Below are 21,219 nucleotides of genomic sequence, written 5' to 3' on the forward strand. Positions count from 1 at the left end.
TACATAAAAAGAATGGTTCTTCCAAGTCACCTGGCCCCTAATGGTGCTGAAGGATCTCCAGAGGGGATAAACAATTTACATTATTTTACTGGGTCCCTAAGTGGCAGTCCTCAAGTTGACCACTCCCCATACTCACTGGATCTGGCCCAGTCAACTGTGACCACTTCCCCAAAATCTAACCCACCTTCAGAAGTGTGTCACCGCTGAAACAGTTAAAACAAATGAGCCTCGGGTTTCCTCTCCCTTTCCTGCGCTGGCACAAGAAAACAAGTAGGAGAAAGAGCATTCCCCACATCCCTCCACCTCCACCATCCACCACCAGTTCAAAACTCCCTGTGGTTATAAGCACCAACACTCGACAAACCAAGTTAACCATACCGTTAAATGATACCGACTGTACCACCTCCATCAAGAGGAGGTGAGGAATGCGAAGACGAAGCCAGAGTCGCATGGGTTCAAAACTGGCCTTGCCACTTCCTGACTCTGTGACCTCAATGGTCACATCTGTGAAATGGAGAGAATTACACTGGTTGATCCACCTAAAGCACTTAGAGCACTGCCCACACACAGTCAGTACAGGTTTTGTATATGTATCACATATGTATGCACACAGGTTCCATCACTGGGTCGGGAAGATCTCCCGTTGGAGGGCATGGCAACCCACTCCAGTATTCTTTCCTTGAGAATCCCCATGGACAGAGAAGCACGGTGGGATACAGTCCAGGGGTTGCAAAGAGTCGGACATGACCAAGTGACTAAGCACACACAGCACACATGTATCTATACGTATATGTACATGTACCACACATGTACTGATATATGTATCTAATAGATATGCATGTTATATATACACATGCATGTCTGTCACATAGATGTATGTTATATTTAACATATATATTCATTATACATGTGTGCTTAGTCTCTCAGTTGTATCCGACTTTTTGTGACCCCATGGACTGTAGCCCGCCAGGTTCCTTTGTCCATGGGGATTTTCCAGGCATGAATACTAGAATGGGTTGCCATGCCCTCCTCCAGGGGATCTTCCCAACCCAGGGATCGAACCCCAGCCTCCCGCATTGCAGATGGATTCTTTACTATCTGAGCCACCAGGGAGTGGTCTATATGTATTGTGTATCTGTGTATCTCCATTTCTTGACTGACAGACATCTATATTGTGATTTCTTTGTAAACTAAGTAGACTCATAAAAACGAAGTGCCCTTCTGTCCCGAGTCCAAAACCTTGTCAGAGCTTAATCTCCTGCATTTGTAATATACCTAATAATTAAGTGCATCTGCCACTTACACGTCCCCTAAAGGGCTTGAAATGGCCCAGCGGGGTTTTCAACTGCTGTGGCCCAACCTCAGGGTGGGAGGAGGCTGTGGATACAGAAGGGCAAGGCATCCAAGGCAGCCATCTCTAGACTTGCTTCACAAGACTCTGAACTATCATTTTATTTTCTCAGTGACCAAGGGCACTGATCTGAGCCGCCATCAGAGGGGGAAAAAAAAAAAGATGCTAATACAGAAAGACAAACACACTCTGCCAAAGAGAGAGTTCTGGGACAGGCAGGAATGGACGAAGGAGATGCTCACAAGTGAAGCAACACTCTTTCCCACGTTGCCTCCAAGGCTTGGGAGTGGATATTTACAAAAATAAATAAGTAAATAAATAAATAAAAAGAACAATGACATGTTTATATCCCCCATGTGGATACAGAATGCAACTTCTGCATGGATGCATCTATATCCACTGTTACTCCCCACTTATCCAGGACTTGAAATGTTCTGGAAGCAAAACATTTGCAAAACAGTCAAGTACAAAGACTCTGAGTGGTCAACAGCTGTCACAAAGCCCACTCTACAAAGGAGCCACGACGTTCCTGGGCACCCACTCCAGGCTATCACCTGCAATACAATGCAGATTTCTGTGCTGTTTAAGCTAGTTTACAAAGAACATGTATTTGTTTATTTATTTGTGTGTGTGTGTGTTTTAAGGGGTTTCCATCTTCAAAAAAGAAATAAATTCAGGCAGCCAATTGGCTCTCATGGGACCTCTCTGACAGCAGAGGGGAGACAGCAATCAACTGGATTATTCCAATCTAGTGTCTTAGAGCCATGAGCGGAAAGTGGGCACATGGCCTCAACAATGGCGGCTGACTGTAGACACCCCGTATCTTGCCCAAGTACAATTCATCCCCGAGTCCCTGTGGTCCTTCAACATGATCAGTTAAGATTGTTTCACTCAGAGGAACATGGGAAGGACACATAGAAGCTATTTTGCAATATTCAAAAATTTTAGTGGTGGAAATTGAAAATATTTTTAGTGCTAGAGAGTAATAATCTCTGGCATTTCTCACAGCAACTTCTGTGATCAAGTCGTTCACTGAAATGCCAGTGAAACGGCAGTGTGGACATGAGCAAACTACTTGTGGAGATTTTTACAGCAATCACACAGTAGATATTTTTAAACCACGTAAGCACAGCCTGCCATTTTAAGTACAAAGTCACCATGGCAACGATAACACAGACCCTGTCTTCTTTACCTCAAGATAAGTTTTCATAGGTAATAAAATTATAGAAATAATTGAATGACGCATTCAAGACTAAACTCTATAAGAGATTAAAATTCACCAGGCATTCAAACAACACCTTAATTAACGTTCGGTTTCCTGTGATGGTGTCGCTGGGCTTCTAAAGAAAGAAACATCATATAATGACGATGTCTCATTATGCCATTATAGTTACTGACATCACTGATGGTTTATTTGGTGATGCAATCTGTGGTTTTGATCAGTTTTCTGACCAACCATTTCTATTTTACCCCTAATTACATTAAACTATCGACGAGGATTTGCTACATTCACAAAATGTCCTTTGGCGAAGGTCTGAGTCTCCCCAACTGAGTATGTTTTGGCTGGATGTCCACCTGCAAAAGCCGCAACATTCAGATATAATGAACTCTGGCATTTGTTCATATTGTCATTACAACAGCCAGTACTTGGCGAAAGAACAGAGATTTGTCCCCTAGCTGGTAATACATGTGGTAGGCACGCAGAGCACACATACACATCATCAGAAAAAAATGCTATTTTGAGCACATTGCTATTGTTTTATTTTCATCTTATCATAATTTCTCTGCTCACAGGTACATCTCTCCCACCAGAATGCAGGCTCCTCCTCAAGGTCAAGGGCCCTCTTACTCACCACCATAGTTCTTGCATTTAGAGTCACATTTGGGCGATGAAAGTGCACAGTGAAAACTGGGAAGCTGACTGGTCAAAGAAGCCAAGTCTCTCAGGATGCCTCTGATGAGATCAACAAAAAGCCACATCACAGCAAAGAACTACCATGGATGTTCAGAACCTGTCCTTTCTTCCCAGGCCGGGTGGCAGCTGACTGTGACAATGACCAAATGGTAGCCCTTCTCTGTAACATTACAAACACACTTCTTTCTGGGGATGGAAGCATAGACATCTCCCAGTTACCCGGGCACATGAGTTACAGTGGGGCAAATCTCACCTTCATGGTCACGTCCTTTCTTAACTTCTCAACACCCTTGATTTACTTCTTTGGGGAAGCCCCCCAAACTTTCCTGAACTGGGGAAGGGTCAAGAGAAGCCAGACCTTTTATCACAGAGATTTCAAATAACAGTACACCAGTATGGTGGACGGTGCAAAGAAGGATCAGGCAAATGAACTGGAGGCAGGGGTGGATCCATGGTTGCCAATGGATCACAACTGGAAGGAGAGAGTTTTTTGATTGGGCCAATATGTGGCTCTAGGGTTTTTGTTGGATAACATTTTCAAGATAAAACGCCTGCTTCCAAGCATCAGGGTAAGTGCTAAAATAAACCAGGTTCTGATGACTTGCTGTTTCATATTAGGATAAATTCTTAATGCTAGGAAACTAAGATAGGGGTTTCCCCAGTCTTCATTTCATCCTCAAAGAGCAATTTTATATTTATTTCATCTAAGGGGGTGACAGAGGATGAGATGGTTGGATGGCATCACTCAATGGACATGAGTTTGAGCAAGCTCTGGAAGATGGTGAAGGACAGGGAAGCCTGGCGTGCTACAGTCCATGGGGTCGCATGACTAAGTCAGACATGACTTAGCAACTGAACAACAACAATGTTCAGGAATGCTAAGCAGGGTAAAATTACAAGACAATAAGACTTTCCAACAACCTGTGAAATTATGTTGGATTTTTCTCACGAAGATGTCAAAGGTGCACAGATTGCAAATTCACAGTAACATAGAGATATAAATACATTCAGGAATAACTCAGCTGTATGGACGTAAAACCTTGACACTTACCTGGAAATGGCCACACTTTTATCGATTTCAACTAAAAATATGGAGGACAAACATTCCTACAAATATCAGCTATCATTAATTTTCTGCACCAAAATTAAACCACTGAGAAGCATTCACTAAATTCAAGTGGAAAAAAAAAAAAAAAGACCAAACTTAAGAGCTTCCTACAATTCTGGCTTAACAATTGCCCAGACAGGTGTATCACATACCTAAAGAGAATACAACACCCAAATCCACATTTAGCAGTAGATAAACTGGGGGACAATTCTTTGCTTTGCCAGAAAAGCTGTTGAAAGGCAGAATTCTTAGGTTTTTAAATATCTATGAGGGAAACCCCAGGTTTAGGGAAACCCCAGGTTTAAAGTCAGAGTCCATTGAAGACACATCAGAATGAGGTTTCAGTTACATCTGCAAAGCTTCAGAGGAAAAAATGAATGGGCATTTCTTTTTTCTCATGGCAATTTCAGGCTGGGAAAGGCCCTTGGGAAGGAATATTTAGGCCACTACCTTCTTTTTAGCTTGCTGGGCAACTATGCTGGATTAGACTGAACTATATGAAAATACCATATTGTATGCCCCCAAATGGACAAATATTGTCTGTTTTACATGCCTCAACTTAGTATCTTCACCAAGGTTGGGAAAAAAATGGAGAAAATATGATACTTAACCCACCTACTGTACTATTCATTAGCAGCTCTTAGGAGAAAATAAAAAGGTTAAACCTATTGCTTGAAACTAAATGGTGAATGAAAAAATAATTGCTTCACTACAATATTCTGTGCTCTCTTCTTTTGTTATAGGACTATTGGCGACTTTCCTAGATAGAGGCTGAAATAATAAATGAAATTTCTCAGGCAAAAGAATTTTCTGACGCTGATTATGATTCGGTTTTAGATCATACACACTACCATAGTTTGACTTTTTCTTATCATAAAGAAGGTCTTGTGCAAGGTAAGAGTTCAATGGATTGCAACTGGATTCAACAAGTAGGTTCAGATCGGCACCAGTAACTAGTGACAACCAGGACTAGGTTTGCCAGCAGCAGAGAGAGGCTTGTCCTGAAGGCTCCCATTCAGAAAGGCACCTTCTTAATTAACTCAGCAGCTTCTTCTACGCCTGGATCCCTTTATCTGGTGTCTAGAATCCCTTGCTCTATTTCAGGCCAAATTCTAAACCTTACCACGAGTTCTGTGGTTTAAAGGTTGGCAAAGATTGCCTTTCATGTGTTCAAAAGTTAAGTCTACAACTCAGTAACAACAACAACAAAACAGAGAACTCAATCGAAAAATGGGCAGAAGACCTAAAGACATTTCTCCAAAGAAGATATACAGATGCCCAAAAGGCACATGCAAAGATGCCTAACATCATTAGCTACTAGAGAAAAGCAAATCAAAACTACAATGAGGTCATCACCTCACACAAGTCAGAACGGCCATCATCACAAAGTCTACAAATAATAAATGCCAGAGAGCATGTGGAGAAAAGGGAACCCTCCTGCACTATTGGTGGGAATATAAACTGGTACAGCCACTATGGAGAACAGTAAGGCGGCTTCTCAAAAAAAAAAATACAAATGGAACTACCACATGATCCAGCAATCCCATTCCTGGGTATATATCTGGACAAAACTACAATTCAAAAAGGTGCATGCATCCCTATGTTCACAGCAACACTATTCACAATAGTCAAGACATGGAAACGACCTCAAAATCCAACAGATGCAATGGATAAATAAGATGTGGTGCATATACACAAAGGCATATACTTCCCTGGTGGCTCAGACGGTAAAACGTCTGTCTGCAATGAGGGAGACCCGGGTTCGAGCCCTGGGTTGGGAAGATCCCCTGGAGAAGGAAATGGCAATCCACTCCAGTACTATTGCCTGGAAAATCCCATGGACAGAAGAGCCTGGTAGGCTACAGTCTATGGGGTTGCAAAGAGTCAGACACAACTGAGCGACTTCACTTTCACTCAGCCATAAAAGAGAATGAAATAATGCCATTTACACTAAGATGGATGCAACTAGAGGTTATCATACTGATTGAAGTAAGTCAGAAAGAGAAAGACAAATACCATAAGATATGTGGAATCTAAAACAAGGCACAAATGAACTTAACCACAAAACAGAATCACAGACATAGAAAACAGACTGTGGTTGCCAAGAAGGTGAGGTGGGTGGGAGAGAGAAGGACTGGGAGTTTGGGATGAGGAGATGCAAGCTATTACATATATATATATATATATATATATATATATATATGATGGCTAAACAACAGTTCTACTGTATAGCGCAGGGAACTATATTCAATATTGGGTGGTAAACCATAAATGAAAAGAAAACAAGAAGTATATATTTTGCATAACTGAACCACTTTGCTGTACAGCAGAAATTAACACCCACACACAAAGTTTAGTCTAAACTTTGGCACTCTTGAAGTGAGAACCATAAGACTGTGTTTGGGGAAGGGTGGGCTCTGGGTTCATAGGACATTTAGCAGCAGCCCTGCCCTCTACCTACTGGATACCAGTAGCACCTTCCCCCTCACCCCAGCTAACAACCAAAAATGTCTCCAGACATTGCCAACCGTCCCCTAGGGGGTAAAAATCAATTCGAGTGGAAAATCAGTGGTTCGACAAACTCTCCTTCAAACAAAAAAGAACTCATGGTCACTTCTGATAGAACTGTGAGGCCACCGTTTCTCATGAGTCCTGGAAAGAAGAAGTGCCTAACTTTGCCAACATCACCAACGAGCACGTGGGCCAAGAGCCTGCCCAGGTGGCTCGTCCCACCTCTTAGGCCTCCAACCAAGCAGAAGTTTCCAGTCAACAATCCACGCTGTGACATAGCTATTTTGGTCAGTTTTCTTTTTCTTTTAAATGATATCTCACTCATCATTGTGTTAGGCTGAGGAAAACAGAACTTGAATCACAAAGCAGAAATACCACCATTTTTGCTCAAATCTTCAAGGGCAAAAATAAGATGATAAGAAGTAAAAAGAACTTAACTTTCATATCTCAACTTAGACTTCAATTCGTAAATAACTGTTTGAAGTATAGTTGACTTACAATGTTGTGCTAATTTCTGCTGTACGGCAAGGTGATTCGATTATATACATATATACACATTCTTTTTTATAATATTCTTTTCCATTATGGTTTCTTACAGGATACCAAATATAGTTCTGTGTGCCATACAGTAGGACTCACTGTTTACTTTATATGTAGTAATTAGTATCTGCTAATCCCAAACTCCTAATTTATCCTTTCCTCACCCCTTTTCCCTTTTCATAAGCACAAGTGTGTTTTCTATTAGACTTCCATTTTAAATAAGTTTCTACAATGAGTGACCACTCCAAGACAAAGACATGTAACAACAACAACAACAAAAAGTGAATTTTAAGAACGGATTCTGATGACGGGCCTTTCCAGGTTATTCAAATCTAAATATATGGAAGTCCATATGTTGGGGGGTGGGGGATGGTGTCCCAGGACAGCGGGAAATTGTCTAGCAGTCCAGTTCCGTTCTAGCCAGCAGCAGCATCACCATCCTCAACAGTAAGGGGGTAATCGTGCTCTATTAAAAATTGCATTTCCAAAGATGTGTTCTAGGAGATGTTACATGTGTGATTTCTGTTCCCATCAAATAAATAAATAAAAGTCTGAGGCCACGTGGAGGACTAAGAATATTTCTGTGAAGTGATGGGTAACAGCCACACACGTAATCTCATTTGACAGCTGAACAAATCGCTTTCCAGAATAAATCAAGCTCACACTCCAGTCGGATGCTGGTGTCCTCTCAGTGGGGTGAGCAGTATATAAAAACATCCCAGGTAAAGTTTCCCATTAAACCGCTTTGGGAAACCAGGTAATGTTGAATCAACCAAGAAAAGGTCATTTTTATGAGTGACACAGCCAAACACGGAAGTAACACTCCCACACAAGAGGCAGGTTTCTACCGCTCTAGGGTTACCTTTGCCTGGAGAATCCCAGGGATGGGGGAGCCTGGTGGGCTGCCATCTATGGGGTCGCACAGAGTTGGACACGACTGAAGCGACTTAGCAGTAGCAGTAGGGTTACCTTGGTTGCATGGCTGTGCACTCCGACTGAAGACTGGCTTCCTTTCTTTCTCTTTCCACAGAGAATTTGCATCCTGAATGTAATGATGCAGCAAATATGGCCATATTTTTCTTTTCAAAGAAATCCACATTTTTAACATACTGAGGGTTATATTTTCTTATCTTATTAGAATATACCTAGGGTCGGTTGAAGTAAGAATACCTCACTTCACTTCTTATGACCAGGCTGGTAGGTGGTAACTCAAAATCGGCTTTCCCTACAGCTTGTGTATTAATCTGAACTTTTTGTACATTCAGCTGCAATTCGTTGCAGGTCTGTGGAAGTAAACCATGACATCTGTGGAATTAGTTTTGACTCCGATGGATTTACTTTCTCACTCTATGAGGGACCTTCACTAGTTTTTTAAAGGTGTGCAAAAACATTACTGGGGAATGAAAGAGAAGATCTGACTATGTGAAAACATACACCATGGATATAAATGGAAGGTGCAATACAGTGAACACAGTGACTATGGTGGAAATTATTCTATAAACTCACTGTAATCCCACTCAAAATCCTAACAGGGACGTTGGTGGAACATCAACGGCTGATTGCAAAAACAGCAAAAAGTGAAGTGTACACCTCAGACACTTTGAAAGAAGAATAAGACGAGAACACTTCTAGGAGATATCCTGGCTTACTTTAAATATATACTAATTATGACAGTGTAGTCTTAGCAGATGGATGGCAAAATAGACCAAGAGAACCAAACCGAGGCCAGAGATGTATGCACAGGTACAGCAGAGAAATGTAATGCATGAGATTATATAAAAATCAGTGGGGAAAGGAGGAAATATTAAGAATGTAGTGGTTTATGTATAAGAAATGTAAAATACAGATTTCTACCTCATACTATACCCAAAAAACTAAAATCCTAATAGAATGAAGACTGAAAACTGAAAACCATACTTTTTATGAAACACAATTGTTTTTTAAATTGAAGTGTAGTTGATTTACAAAGTTGTGTTAGTTTCAGTGATTCAGTTATGTGTGTGTGTACACTCTTTTTTCAGATTCTCTTCCCTTTCAGTTTATTATAAAATACTGAGTATATTATAGTTCCCTGTGCTTTTCAATAGGTCCTTGAAAAGCACATTTTAAAAGAGAATATTGAAGAACATCTGCATGACCTCGGAGATAGGAACAATTTTAGAACAAGGTTAAAAGGCACAAATCATAGAAGAATAAAGGAAAAGACTGATAATTAGGGCTTTATTATAATAAAAAATGTTCAGCACAACACAAAATGTGCTCAAAGTTAAAAGATAAGCCACAAAAAGGACGATGATATTGACAATACATTTAATTAAGGGTTAGTATCCAGAATGTATAAAGAATTGTTACAAATCAATAGAACAAAATAAGTATATAAATGAAAGAGAAAACCCAAATGGCCAATAACCTACCCCAAAGTTTCAACCTTTGTAGGGAAATTCAATATAAAAAAAAAACCAATGAAATACTTCATACCTATGAGATTCTTGAAAAAAATTTAAAACAGTGAGAACACCAAATGCTGGAGAAGATTTGGAGAAACGAGAATGTTCTGATGCTCCTGGTGACAGTATAAATTGATACCATGACTTGGGGGACAGTGGTGACACTATACAGTTGAAAGGCAGCTCCACGTGATGACAAAGCATTCATTCTGCAGATTCTGAAACCCAGGAGGACCCCGTGGGGCATTACCTGGACAGACCCCTTCCCCATATTCTCTGTTTTAGCTCCTCTCTGAAGTACTTAAATCACTGTATCTGATGCACATGTCCTAAGCTGTCTTACAGGCTCCTCCTGGAGCCTAAGGCCTAATAATATTAACTCCTGTGACACCGCCCTGTTACCTCACCTTCAACTAATCTGAGAACTGAGCACAAGCTGATCACACACCATGGGATGCCCCTCCCTCACCTAGCCTCTAAAAATGCCTTGCTGAAAGCCATCAGGGACTTTTGGTCTTGTGAGCACCAGTGACCCAGATTTCTTGCTTGTCACCAGCAATAAATGCTGCACTTTTCCTTCACCACAACTTGGTATCAATAGATTGGCTTTACTGCATGCAGGCAAAGGGATCCAAGTTTGGTTTGGTAACAACTATACCATCACTTCAGTCAGTAAGATGACAAAATACCTCATTGAAGGAATGAAGGCAGCTTACTGTCTAAGTCCCAACACCTCAAGAAGAAAAGTTAATTTGGCAAAAACCGTTTTACATCTAAGAATTTTCAGGAAGATAACCGGAAATCATCCCAGGCCTTCAATCTTTTTTCTAAACCTGCATATTGCTTGGAACACCCATTTGGCCATCAGTTCTCTAACTACTGTTAATTGAAACAATTCCTAAAATTCTATCTTCTTCAGGCAACTAATTGGGAGGAGGTCTTAACATCTGTTACATCCTTATACCCTGAAGCCAGAAAACATTCTTACAGATTGTATCCTGAATACACAACATTAACAACTTCCTCTTTATTCTCAAATCCTCCTGACATATTTTTCCATTTCCAAGGTGGATAGTGGGGTTACCTTATCTTTATAATCCCTTCCACTGTATATGCATGTTTTTCAATTACCCATCTCATCTCCCACCAATTATTTTCAAAGTCCTTCATATACCTGCTATGTCAATGTTTTCTACTTAAAACAGGGTAGGAACCAGTGGCTGATGCACTCCTTAGCATAGCTCTACACATGAAGGTATTTAATAAATGCTTTTAACCATAATGATTTAGAAGTAGGTCTACTTCCAGACAGAAAATATTACTGAGTTTTAACATAATGTTATTCATGTTGATCAAAAGCTTCCAGACCTAAGAGTTCATCCTCTATAATTCCATTTATATAAAGTGCACAAACTGGCCAAACTATGTTGGCAGAAATTAGGAATGATTACCCTTGGTCAGGGCTGCCTAAAAGGGAGCTTGCAGGGGATTTCTGAGCAGCTGGTAATATTCTGCTTCTTAATCTATATACTGGTTAAGTTTGCAAAAATTTATCGAGCTGTATGCTTAATATCTGCTCACTTTTTACACGTATGTTATACTTCAATATCAAATTTTAAAGTGATTGTATAATATTTGTGCCTCTCGCAAAACATCTAAAAATACCTGTGACAAACTATCATTATATAATAGAGTTCAAAACAGTTTTTGGTAATCCAGGACAGTGGCTTTGCAACATGACAGTAATTCGTGGAATAAAAATTCATCTCTTTAATGTTCTGAATTCTGCTTTACTTAATCATGATTATTGCCAGAATATGCCACAGGAGAAAACTAAAATGAAAATACACAATAGAGGGCTGCATCAAATAAGGTCATCCTAAGGGTGTGAGTTTCTTTGTTAATTATATCTCCATTCTTTGCTCCTTGGGTGAAGGAACAGATGCCTGAATTGAAGCTGCCATTTGAAAATCCTCCATTTAAACAATCTTTTCAGTGAGTTGTGAAACACTGCAGTCCTAAACCTAAAAGGGTGACCTGATACACACACAAAATGGCAGATTTTACAGGCTCCTTCTGACTTTCACTTCCAAGGTTCCTGCTCTTTTTATTCTGGAACTGTTTTGCAAGTGTGCTCAGATCTCTTGGAGAACACCAATTTAAGCTCTCCATCCAAGGGAAGAAGTGAGGGATGGGGAGTGGGCAGGGAGATCAATGGCTGTTCAAAAAGATTCTCTGTGATCAGGAAGGGAGAAAAAGTCCCCTCTCTTACAACTTCTGCATTTCTCAAACCCATGGGGAAAATGTAATGAAGTCATTACTACAGACCCTAAGGATGAAACAGAGTGTTCAGGAGGTTGCCTTTAAGGCTTAATCTGGGTATATTTGATTACAGCTAAGGGGATGAATTCTAAATTTGGAAAGGCCAGCAAGGTAATTAAGGATGTTAAGAAAGGGGACTAGATCCTTGAGGTCTCTCTACTTAATGAAGAAAACAAAGGATGATGAAAACAACTTTGGTAAGCAGAATGAACTTCATATAGATTCAGTTCTTTCAGAGATAAAGCATCCTGAAGATCAGAACAATTTACCAAGGAAAGCCAGACACTCGAGGTTTGCTCTCACTGTTGAGATGGTTTAGGTACCATTTTACTCGAAACGAAGAGTGAATTACGTGGTGTGCAAGGCTCCCCGCTATATCTCCAGGTTCTCTGATGACGCTGAAAAAAGGTTTAAAACTTTCTTTAGCTATAAAAGTCAAGTATCCCTTTTGGAAGGATAACAGTTTTAACCGGAGATTTTGCGATCCTGTAGGTGTGCTCAACCGAGTCTCCAATCATGCCATTATTCAGATTTTATAATATTGGGAAACACAAAAGGCTTTCAATCCCTCTTACTCAAAAGCAGTGGTTCTCAACATGGGATTATTTTGTCTCCCAATAGTTCTTACTTGGCAATTTCTGGAGACATTTTTGGTTGTCACAAGTACGGTATTGTTATTGGCATGTAGAAGCCAGGGTTGCTGCTAAACAACCCACAGTGCACAGAATGGTCTCCTCACAACAAAGAATCATCCAGCCCCAAATGTCAAAAAGTGCTGAGCTTGAGAAACCCTGATCTAAAAGTACACTTGAAAGGGAAGGAAAGATTTCTTTTGTTTCAGTATCTGTCTCCAGTTGCTCTGAAGAGGAAAGCAGAATTCAACAGTCCTACAGAAAATGAATACACAAGCAGATACTAAGCAATAACTCTAATGCGAGATCATTTACAACAGATCTTGGCGAACCAAGTTCAAATACCCGAGTTATAGAGCCATTAAGAGTAAAATTCAAAAGATCAGGTTTAATACTTTTTCCTTTGGCAGATTCTGTTTCTAACCAAGTAAACAACTTCTGTGCTTAGCTGCTGAGCTGTGTCTGACTCTTCTCGATCCAATAGACTGTAGATCACCAGGCTCCTCTGTCCATGGGATTCTCCAGGCAAGAATACTGGAGCGGGTTGCCATGCCTTCCTCCCAGGGATCTTTCCAACCCAGGTTTGATCCTTCCTCATTGCAGGCAGATTCTTTACCGTCTGAGCCATCAGGGAAGCAACTTCTACCTCTAGACATTAAAATTCTATTTTCTGATTACTAGAAAATGTACTCCTTTTTAATTAAGTGATCAGCTCATCTATCAGATGTAAGCATCAACCTACTAAAATAAATTTTAAAATAAATGCCCAAGATTGATCAAGAAAAATAAACAGATATACTTAAATTACCTACATTACTAGGAATGAATGCAGGAACATCACTACAGATCTTATAGACAACAGGATTAGATTTATAATACAAAATATTATGAACGACTTTATGTCAATAATGTTAATAACTTAGATAAGATGAAAAAGTCCTGGAAAAACACAGCTTATCAAACCTGAAACAAAGAGAAATAGGAAATCTGAATAGTACTCTGTTAAAGAAACATAATTCATAATTTAAAACATTTCCACAAGGAGAACTCAACACCCAAATAGCTTCACTGGTGAATTCTTTCAAATATTTAAGGAAGAAATAATGACACTTTCAAAATAATCAAATGTATAAATAGACAAGAACTGGGTTTCATTTTGATGCCTAACCCCTCTGGAGTCACACCAAAGAGACCCTTTCCTTCCCCCAAAAGGCTCACACTTCCTTCCTTCTCTGCTTTATCTTTTAAAAGGCAGGAGGCAATAGACAAGATCAAAAATATTCTTGCAAGATTCAGCTATGTGTGATCACTTAAAGCAGGTTACTTTATGTACACACTTTATTTACAAGATGTCCTCGCCCCCCACCGCCACTCATTCCTGTCATCCTGCTCATCCTTCAAGACTCAGATCAAGGAAAACCACCTCCCCAGGAAATCCCAAGAAATAGCACTCCACCCTTTTTTCTCCCTGAAACAGAGGAAATTATTCGACAGGACCTTGTACTTCTATTATAACTATTTATCTGCATCTCTGAAATAACTTTGGTGATCTGAGGACAGCACTGGGTCTTGTTTATTTTTGCTTCAAGATTTAGCACAGTACCTGGCTCATCTGAACAGGACTCTGTGAACGCTTGTTGAGTGAGCAGCTGTCTTAATATTCCCTGAAAGCCTTCATGGTGATGGCCATGTAACCGGAACTCAAACACTTAGAAACAGGCACATGCCCTATTGCATGGCATGGCAGTAGGTATTCATTTAACCCAGTTACACAAGTGGAGAGTGGAAGCTCAAGACCATTGTTACCTTTTAATCCTCAGGGCAATAATGAATTACACTGAAACAAACTGTTTCACTCCAAAAATTTTGTGCACTTCAAAAATCTGACAAGAAGGAAGTACTTTTCACCAGAGAGGAAAATATTTTATAACATCAAAAGAAAAGGCTAAAGGCAAAAAAAAAGTAATGAAATAAAATTCACACTGTTCTTTAAATTGTTTTTGTGTCTGTATATGCCTGTAGCAATCAATTTACTTCGAAAGTGACTTCAAGCTCTGAAATTCTGTTATTCTGGGCTAATCTGTGCTCAATGTATTAAAGTTATTAAAGAATAATAATTAATGTCATTTGCACTAATTTGTTCTAGTTTATCACAGTTTGTCATATATAATTTTATATGCCTTGAAATCTATACTTTTATAATGCAGACAGGCCTTAATAAAATTGATTTTATATAAAACCCTTATCCTTTTAACAAATACTTGTGGAGTACCTATGTCAATTATTTGAAAGAACATTGGGATAAAACAATGAGTAAAGCAATCTTTGTTCTTGAAAAATTTGACATTTGAACAGAAGAGACATAAACACTAACAACCCAGCTAATGGGAACCAGAAAAATCATGTTAAAATGTTAAATGGATAATATTGGCTTAAAGATATAGTAGGAGCCCTCTTACCAATGTTCACCTAGTGGGTCCACCCAATTACCCAATATTCTCTATTCTTTTTGTAAATAATACTGGGCATTGCCCACAGAACTTGGTTTCTAGGCTGTTCTCCAAGACATCTATGTATATACTGCTTCTCCCACCAGTTGAATTGTGTACCTCAGAAGTCTATTATATTCTCAAGTCTGTTTATGCCAGCTGTACTTGTTACTAGAATTATGACATTTAATTAGGTGTTACACAAGCTAATGAGCTCCAAAAATAGTATTTTATTTCTTTGAAAACCAAGTTGATTGGCTTTGAAAAGCCTTAAGAGATGAGTCACTTCGAAAAACAGTTGCCAGAGTAAGTAGGGGCTAGAAAATTTTAAAGGTTTAAGAGGAGTGGGATTGTTGATCTACAAGGAATCTGTACACAGGTTGGTTCTCACTCTACTTTAAAAGGATCGAACTGGAAATCAAAAGCCATTGAATTCTGGCTGTGATTTATATACACGGAAGTCTTCAAGAATTTCAATCAGGGTCCACGCTCAAAGACCTTGACTTTGCAACAAAATACTGGTGAATTCATGTTTAAAGTTAAACAAAATGTGTAAGATGGTTACTGACAGTGATTCACCCCTTTGGCATTTTCAATAAACCATCAACTACTTGACCCCAGATTCGGCCAATAAGGATGTCCTCTAAGAACCCCTTGGAAGGATCAAGTGGTTTGGGCTAGAGGTTTTGCTAGAGCAAAAAGATACTCAATAATTAATTACTTCCTGTTTGTCACAAACCACACTCTGTGCTATTGGACTAGAGTTTTATGCAAAATTTCCCCAAGACTTGAAGGGCACTCTCTCCCAGACCAGAGGGTGGGCTGTTCCTAGGTCTTTAGACTCAGACAGAGGGAAGCGAACCATCCTGGGACTATTTCCTGCCCAGCTGATCTTCAGGGTAGCATTCTTCGTCTCCAGCTGCATCTGAATTCCTGAGCAAACTGCCAGAAGCAAACGTTATGTGTGTGGGTCCTTGGCATGCATGCTTCCTTCTGACTCTGGCCTCTGAAGGTGGCCTGGGCCCTGCATGTAGAATCAAGAAAGGCTCTCTGTCGAAGCCAGCTCTAAAGACAAGAGGGCAGGAGAAGCTAAAGCTGGAGGCCCTCAAGTGGGTGAACACTACGGCTTCCTCCGCTAGTGTCTTTCGGGGATGGCTGGGTGTCCTGTTGGCGGGCACATCAAGATCCCAGCATTCAATGCAACGACCAATGATGCCTGTGATGCTGGCTTCAAGGAAACACATGGTGTTTAAACAATTAGGAAACTGTTCTGTCACGTTTGTCAAGCCTAACGTGACCCTCTTATTTCTTTTTTCTAACTTACATCCTTTGAGAGGGCAGTTTTGGGGAGAATGGATACATGTATATGTATACCTGAGTCCCTTTGCCGGCCACCTGAAACTATCACAATACTGTTAATTGGCTATGAAAGTGAAAGTGAAGTCACTCAGGCGTGTCTGACTCTTTGAGATCCCGTGGACTGTAGGCCACCAGGCTCCTCTGTCCATGGGATTTCCCAGGCAAGAATACTGGAGTGGGGTGCCACTTCCTTCTCTAGGGAATCTTCCTGACCCAGGGATAGAACCCAGGTCTCCCGCATTGCAGACAGACGCTTTAACCTCTGAGCCACCAGGGAAGCCCTAATTGGCTATATTCCAACATAAAACAAGAAGTTTTAAAAACAGAAAAACAAGTACATCCTTTTAGATCTGTAAGGGCCTGAAGAAATGATTTTATCAAATCCTTTTACTGTATAGTAAACTGAACTTAAGAAATGAAAATGATTTACCCAAGCTCACATGGCAAGTTCGTGGAATTCCTGAGGCAGGCATCCCGGCCTCAGACTTGCTCTGCTTTCTCTATTTGCTGGCCTTGGGGACTACCAGCTCCAGTACCACCAAGAGCTTGCTAGAAACGCAGAAACTCAGACCCCACCCAGACCCAGAGAATCATAATCAGCATTTTGAACAAGATCACCAGATGACTTGCCTGCACATTAAAGAACAGCTCTCAACCCGTGTTTTTAATGCTGTTTAGTGAAATGATTGACTGTGTTTAAATTCATAATCTTCATAAAAACTTCCTTATCACAAAAACGGATCTAAACAACTACTTCGTTATTTTGCTATATCTGATCATTTCACATATAATTTTCATTTAAAATTACAAGCAACTAATGAAACAAAAGTGGCACTTCTCGGATGTGTGCATGCTAAGTCACTTCAGTTGTGTCTGACTCTTTGCAACCCCATGGACTGTAACCCACCAGTCTCCTTGGTCCATGGGATTCTCCAGGCAAGAATACTGGAGTGAGTTGCCATTTTCTCCTCCCGGGGATCTTCCCGACACAGGGATCGAACCCACGTCTACTGCATTGCAGACAGATTCTTTATCACTAGCACCACCTGGGAGGCCCTCTCTCTGGATACATGATCGATATTCACTCTGGGTGGATAGTCCACAAAAGCCTCATAAGAGATTATTTCAGGGAATCCATTTAGTTGCCATGTCTTACGGTCTATAAAGAAAGTAACAGGTTCAAAATTCTATTAGGCAACCTGAGTTGCTATCAGAGAAAACCAGAGTTACACTGAATGAGAGAATGAGATGAGAGGAAAAGAAAGAGAGTGAGCATACACATGCACAATGGCCAAATGTGGAACTCTTCAGCCAGTGAAATAATTTCAACTGCCTCATTTAGCTGGTGTACTACATACAAACAGTACATCATAACATCTTCCCATTGTGCAAAAGAATCCAAGGTACTGAAGAGTTAAACACACGTCAAACATCAATTGGCTCAATGCATTTACATGAAATGTCCAGAATAGGCAAATCTATATAGACAGAAAGTAGATCAGTGTTTGCTAGGAGCCTGGGGAGGTACTTCTAATGAGTATAGGGTTTCTTTTTGGGGTGATGACAATGTTAGCTAGTGGTGGTGGTTGTACAACTTTGAATATACTAAAACTCACTGATTTTGTGCACTTAAATGTGTGCATTACATGGTATGTGAATTCTATCAACAAAGCCATTAAAAAAGTCAATTGGCTCAACAATTTTTGAAAAGCATGCTTTAAGATGCATTGAAAGATAAAGCTGTACACACACTGCTCATTATTTTGTCAACGTAAAGATTTTGAATACCTTAAAATTTGAGTCCAGAGGAACTTTTATTTTCACAAACCTCACCCAGTTTACCAGTAAATGAACTGATACCACATTAAGGAAGTGACTTATATAAGAATCAAAGTTCCAGCCAATGGACAAATGGTCAGAGTTTTCCCAGCATTAAATCACTTCAATTAAAACATTCATTGGGGTACGTTCAGTAATTAAATACATCTGGAAAAATAAAACCAGTTCACGGCCTTGTGGTGTATTTACTAAGAATCTACCAAAGGAAATCAGTATGTTTCCTTTCTGGCCTGAGGGGGACTTTTTTTTTTCTTTTTTAATGTAAAAGCTAAAAACTAAAACCAAGGAAACTGCCAGAACCAGTGAGGTATGCACAAATTAACATAAATTGGCAATTGAAGTGTAGAAGCAACAATTGTCCAAGACACAAAGTACTTCCTTGAGAACAGGCCTCTGGTTTGGGCATTTGCTTCATGAGAATCCCGGGAACTTCCACACCTACCTAAAAATAAAGCCCGCCCCCAATTAGGCCCTGGGCATTGTGAAAGCCATTCCCAAGAAGGTCCCCAAGTGGTAATTCGACGCTCAATTTCTAACCGGAACAAATCCGAATGCCTAGGATCAAAAAACAAAAAAACAGAAATAACTTTATTTCAGGAAAATTAGTTAATGCCTTCCTCAAGCCGGCACTTGTGCAACTTCAACGTCTTTGAGCCAAGCATTGCTGAAATATTGATAGTCACAGGACATGACTAGTTGGAACCTTGGATGTTGGGAAACATTGAGGGCAGGAGAAGGGGACGACAGAGGATGAGATGGGTGGATGGCATCACCCACTCAGTGAACATGAGTTTGAGCCAACTCTGGCAGATGGTGAATTGGGATAGGGAAGCCTGGTGTGCTGCAGTCCATGGGGTCACAAAGAGTTGGACACGACTGAGCAACTGAACAAGTAGGAACGTGAGATACAGGTCATGCAATTCTGTCCTTTTGTAGAAGGATCTTATCCTAGCTCACCCCTAACTTTTTGGCAAGAAATTGTCCTGGTGGATTCACGGACCTTATTTCCTTTCAGATTTTGATCACCTAGACAATTTATAAAATAAACCAAAAAATGAAAAAGAAAAAAAAAAAAAGGTTTAACTCTAAAATTCTTTGAGCTTCCTTTTAAACGCAAAATCATGTGCCCTCCTTACAAACCCTCACCAAACGTTTGCTCGGTACAAAATTACCACCCACGCCATCAACAGCACAGGGACTGCAGGATGGGGTAGGGGGCGGGGGCTGGGGCCCGGTAGGGAATGCCCAAGGTCTCCCCAGGGGCTGCAATGGTTAAATTCACTGACTCCCTCATTGGAATGCGGATTCCGAGGGGCTCCTGTGACAGTCTTTGTGGCTTTTGCGGCTGGAGCCTATCAGCCACGAGAGAAGGATAACAGAGCAGGCAGGGGAAACCCTTTCCCAGGCACATTTTTTCGGGGGTGCAGCGGAACGAGGTTGATTTCCACTGCACTCTTTAACGAGTTTTCCGAGAGACACAGCGTCCCCGTGTAAAACATGTTGCAGGATTTCGGGGGTGTCCCCGTGTAAAACATGTTGCAGGATTTCGGAGGTGTCAGGAGGTGACAGACACAATCTTACAGCCTCCTGCTCTCCGCCCCGGGCCAGGTGGGAGATTTTGTAATCTCCAGAGCTCGGCTTTTTTTCACCCCGACTAATCGATTCCCCAACTGCCTCGGACCCCGCGGGGCACATAGGCTCCACCTGCGCCCCAGGTTCGCCTTCTGATAGTGGAAACGGGGGACAAAGAGCCTCGCCCTCTGTCCCGTCCTGTCCCTCTTCCCTTCCACCTTCTTGGTTTCAAGGCTCACGGTTCCCAAACGAGCTCACGGAAGACCCCAGGCTTGGGGAACTGGGCGTTGATTTCAGGTGGGCTTAAGGCGAACAAGACCCCGGCAGGGTGGGACCAAATCAGACTCGCAGCCGGGAGATCGGGCGACTGGAGAGCGTTCCGGAGAAAGGACCAGGAGCAACTGTCTCTCACCCCTTGAAAATTACAGCAGGAGCCCGCAGCCCGGGACGCTCCGTCAGCCCCCTCGGCTCCCCTCCGGGGGGTCCCGCCCGTCCCCTCCGGCGAGTCGCACGCCCGGTGGGGGGGCCGCAGCCGGAGTGGGGACGCCCCCGGGATGGGGCGGGGACGCGCACCTGGGCGTTCGGGACACCTGCGCCGTGCCCCTCCCACCTGCAGCCTCCCCAAAACCGGCCCGGGTCGGGAAGGTGCCCCCAGGAGGCCCCACCTGAGCGGGGGCGGGGGCGCGAGGCTGTGGCCGGGGCGAGGGGCCAGCGCGTCGGCTTACCCATGGCTGGAGATGGGCGGGAGGCGCGGGCTGCGGGCGCTGGGGCTCCCGGGGGACGGACACAGCCGGCGGCACAAGTTTGCAGGTCCGGCGGGCACGTGCGCGGGCGGGCGGCGTGGGGCTGCGGGGCTGCGGGGCTGGCGGCTGGTGATCACTCCCGGCCGGGGTGGGAGCGCGGCGCGGCTCCGCCTGCACTGGGGGCCGGCCGCGCCGAGAGGGGGCCCTGACGTCAGCGCCGGGGGCTTTGTGCGCCCGCAGCCGGGGCCCCAACCGGGCAGCGCGCGCGCCGGGGTGGCGGCGAAGCGCGCAGCTTCCTCTGGGACCCCCCGGGCGAGCTCCGAGGGGCGAGGAAACCGGAAAAGCCAGCGGGGGGGATGGGGACCGAGGGGAGCGGGCTTAGAGGATCTCG

At 42.1% G+C, this 21,219-nt stretch overlaps 1 protein-coding gene across 1 annotated transcript in view; it reads right to left on the minus strand.

Annotated features, from left to right (window-relative positions):
• Nucleotides 1-20,961, minus strand: part of GPM6B (glycoprotein M6B) — a 158,677-nt gene extending 137,716 nt beyond the window's left edge. The window contains exon 1 of the mRNA XM_055565660.1: nt 20,811-20,961. Coding sequence (XP_055421635.1) covers nt 20,811-20,814 — 4 coding nt within the window. The 5' untranslated portion in view covers nt 20,815-20,961. The remainder of the gene's footprint in view (nt 1-20,810) is intronic.
• Between the last annotated feature and the right edge of the window lie 258 nt (nt 20,962-21,219).

This window comes from Bubalus kerabau, chromosome X (assembly GCF_029407905.1).
Source record: "Bubalus kerabau isolate K-KA32 ecotype Philippines breed swamp buffalo chromosome X, PCC_UOA_SB_1v2, whole genome shotgun sequence".
Lineage (NCBI taxonomy): Eukaryota > Metazoa > Chordata > Mammalia > Artiodactyla > Bovidae > Bubalus > Bubalus kerabau.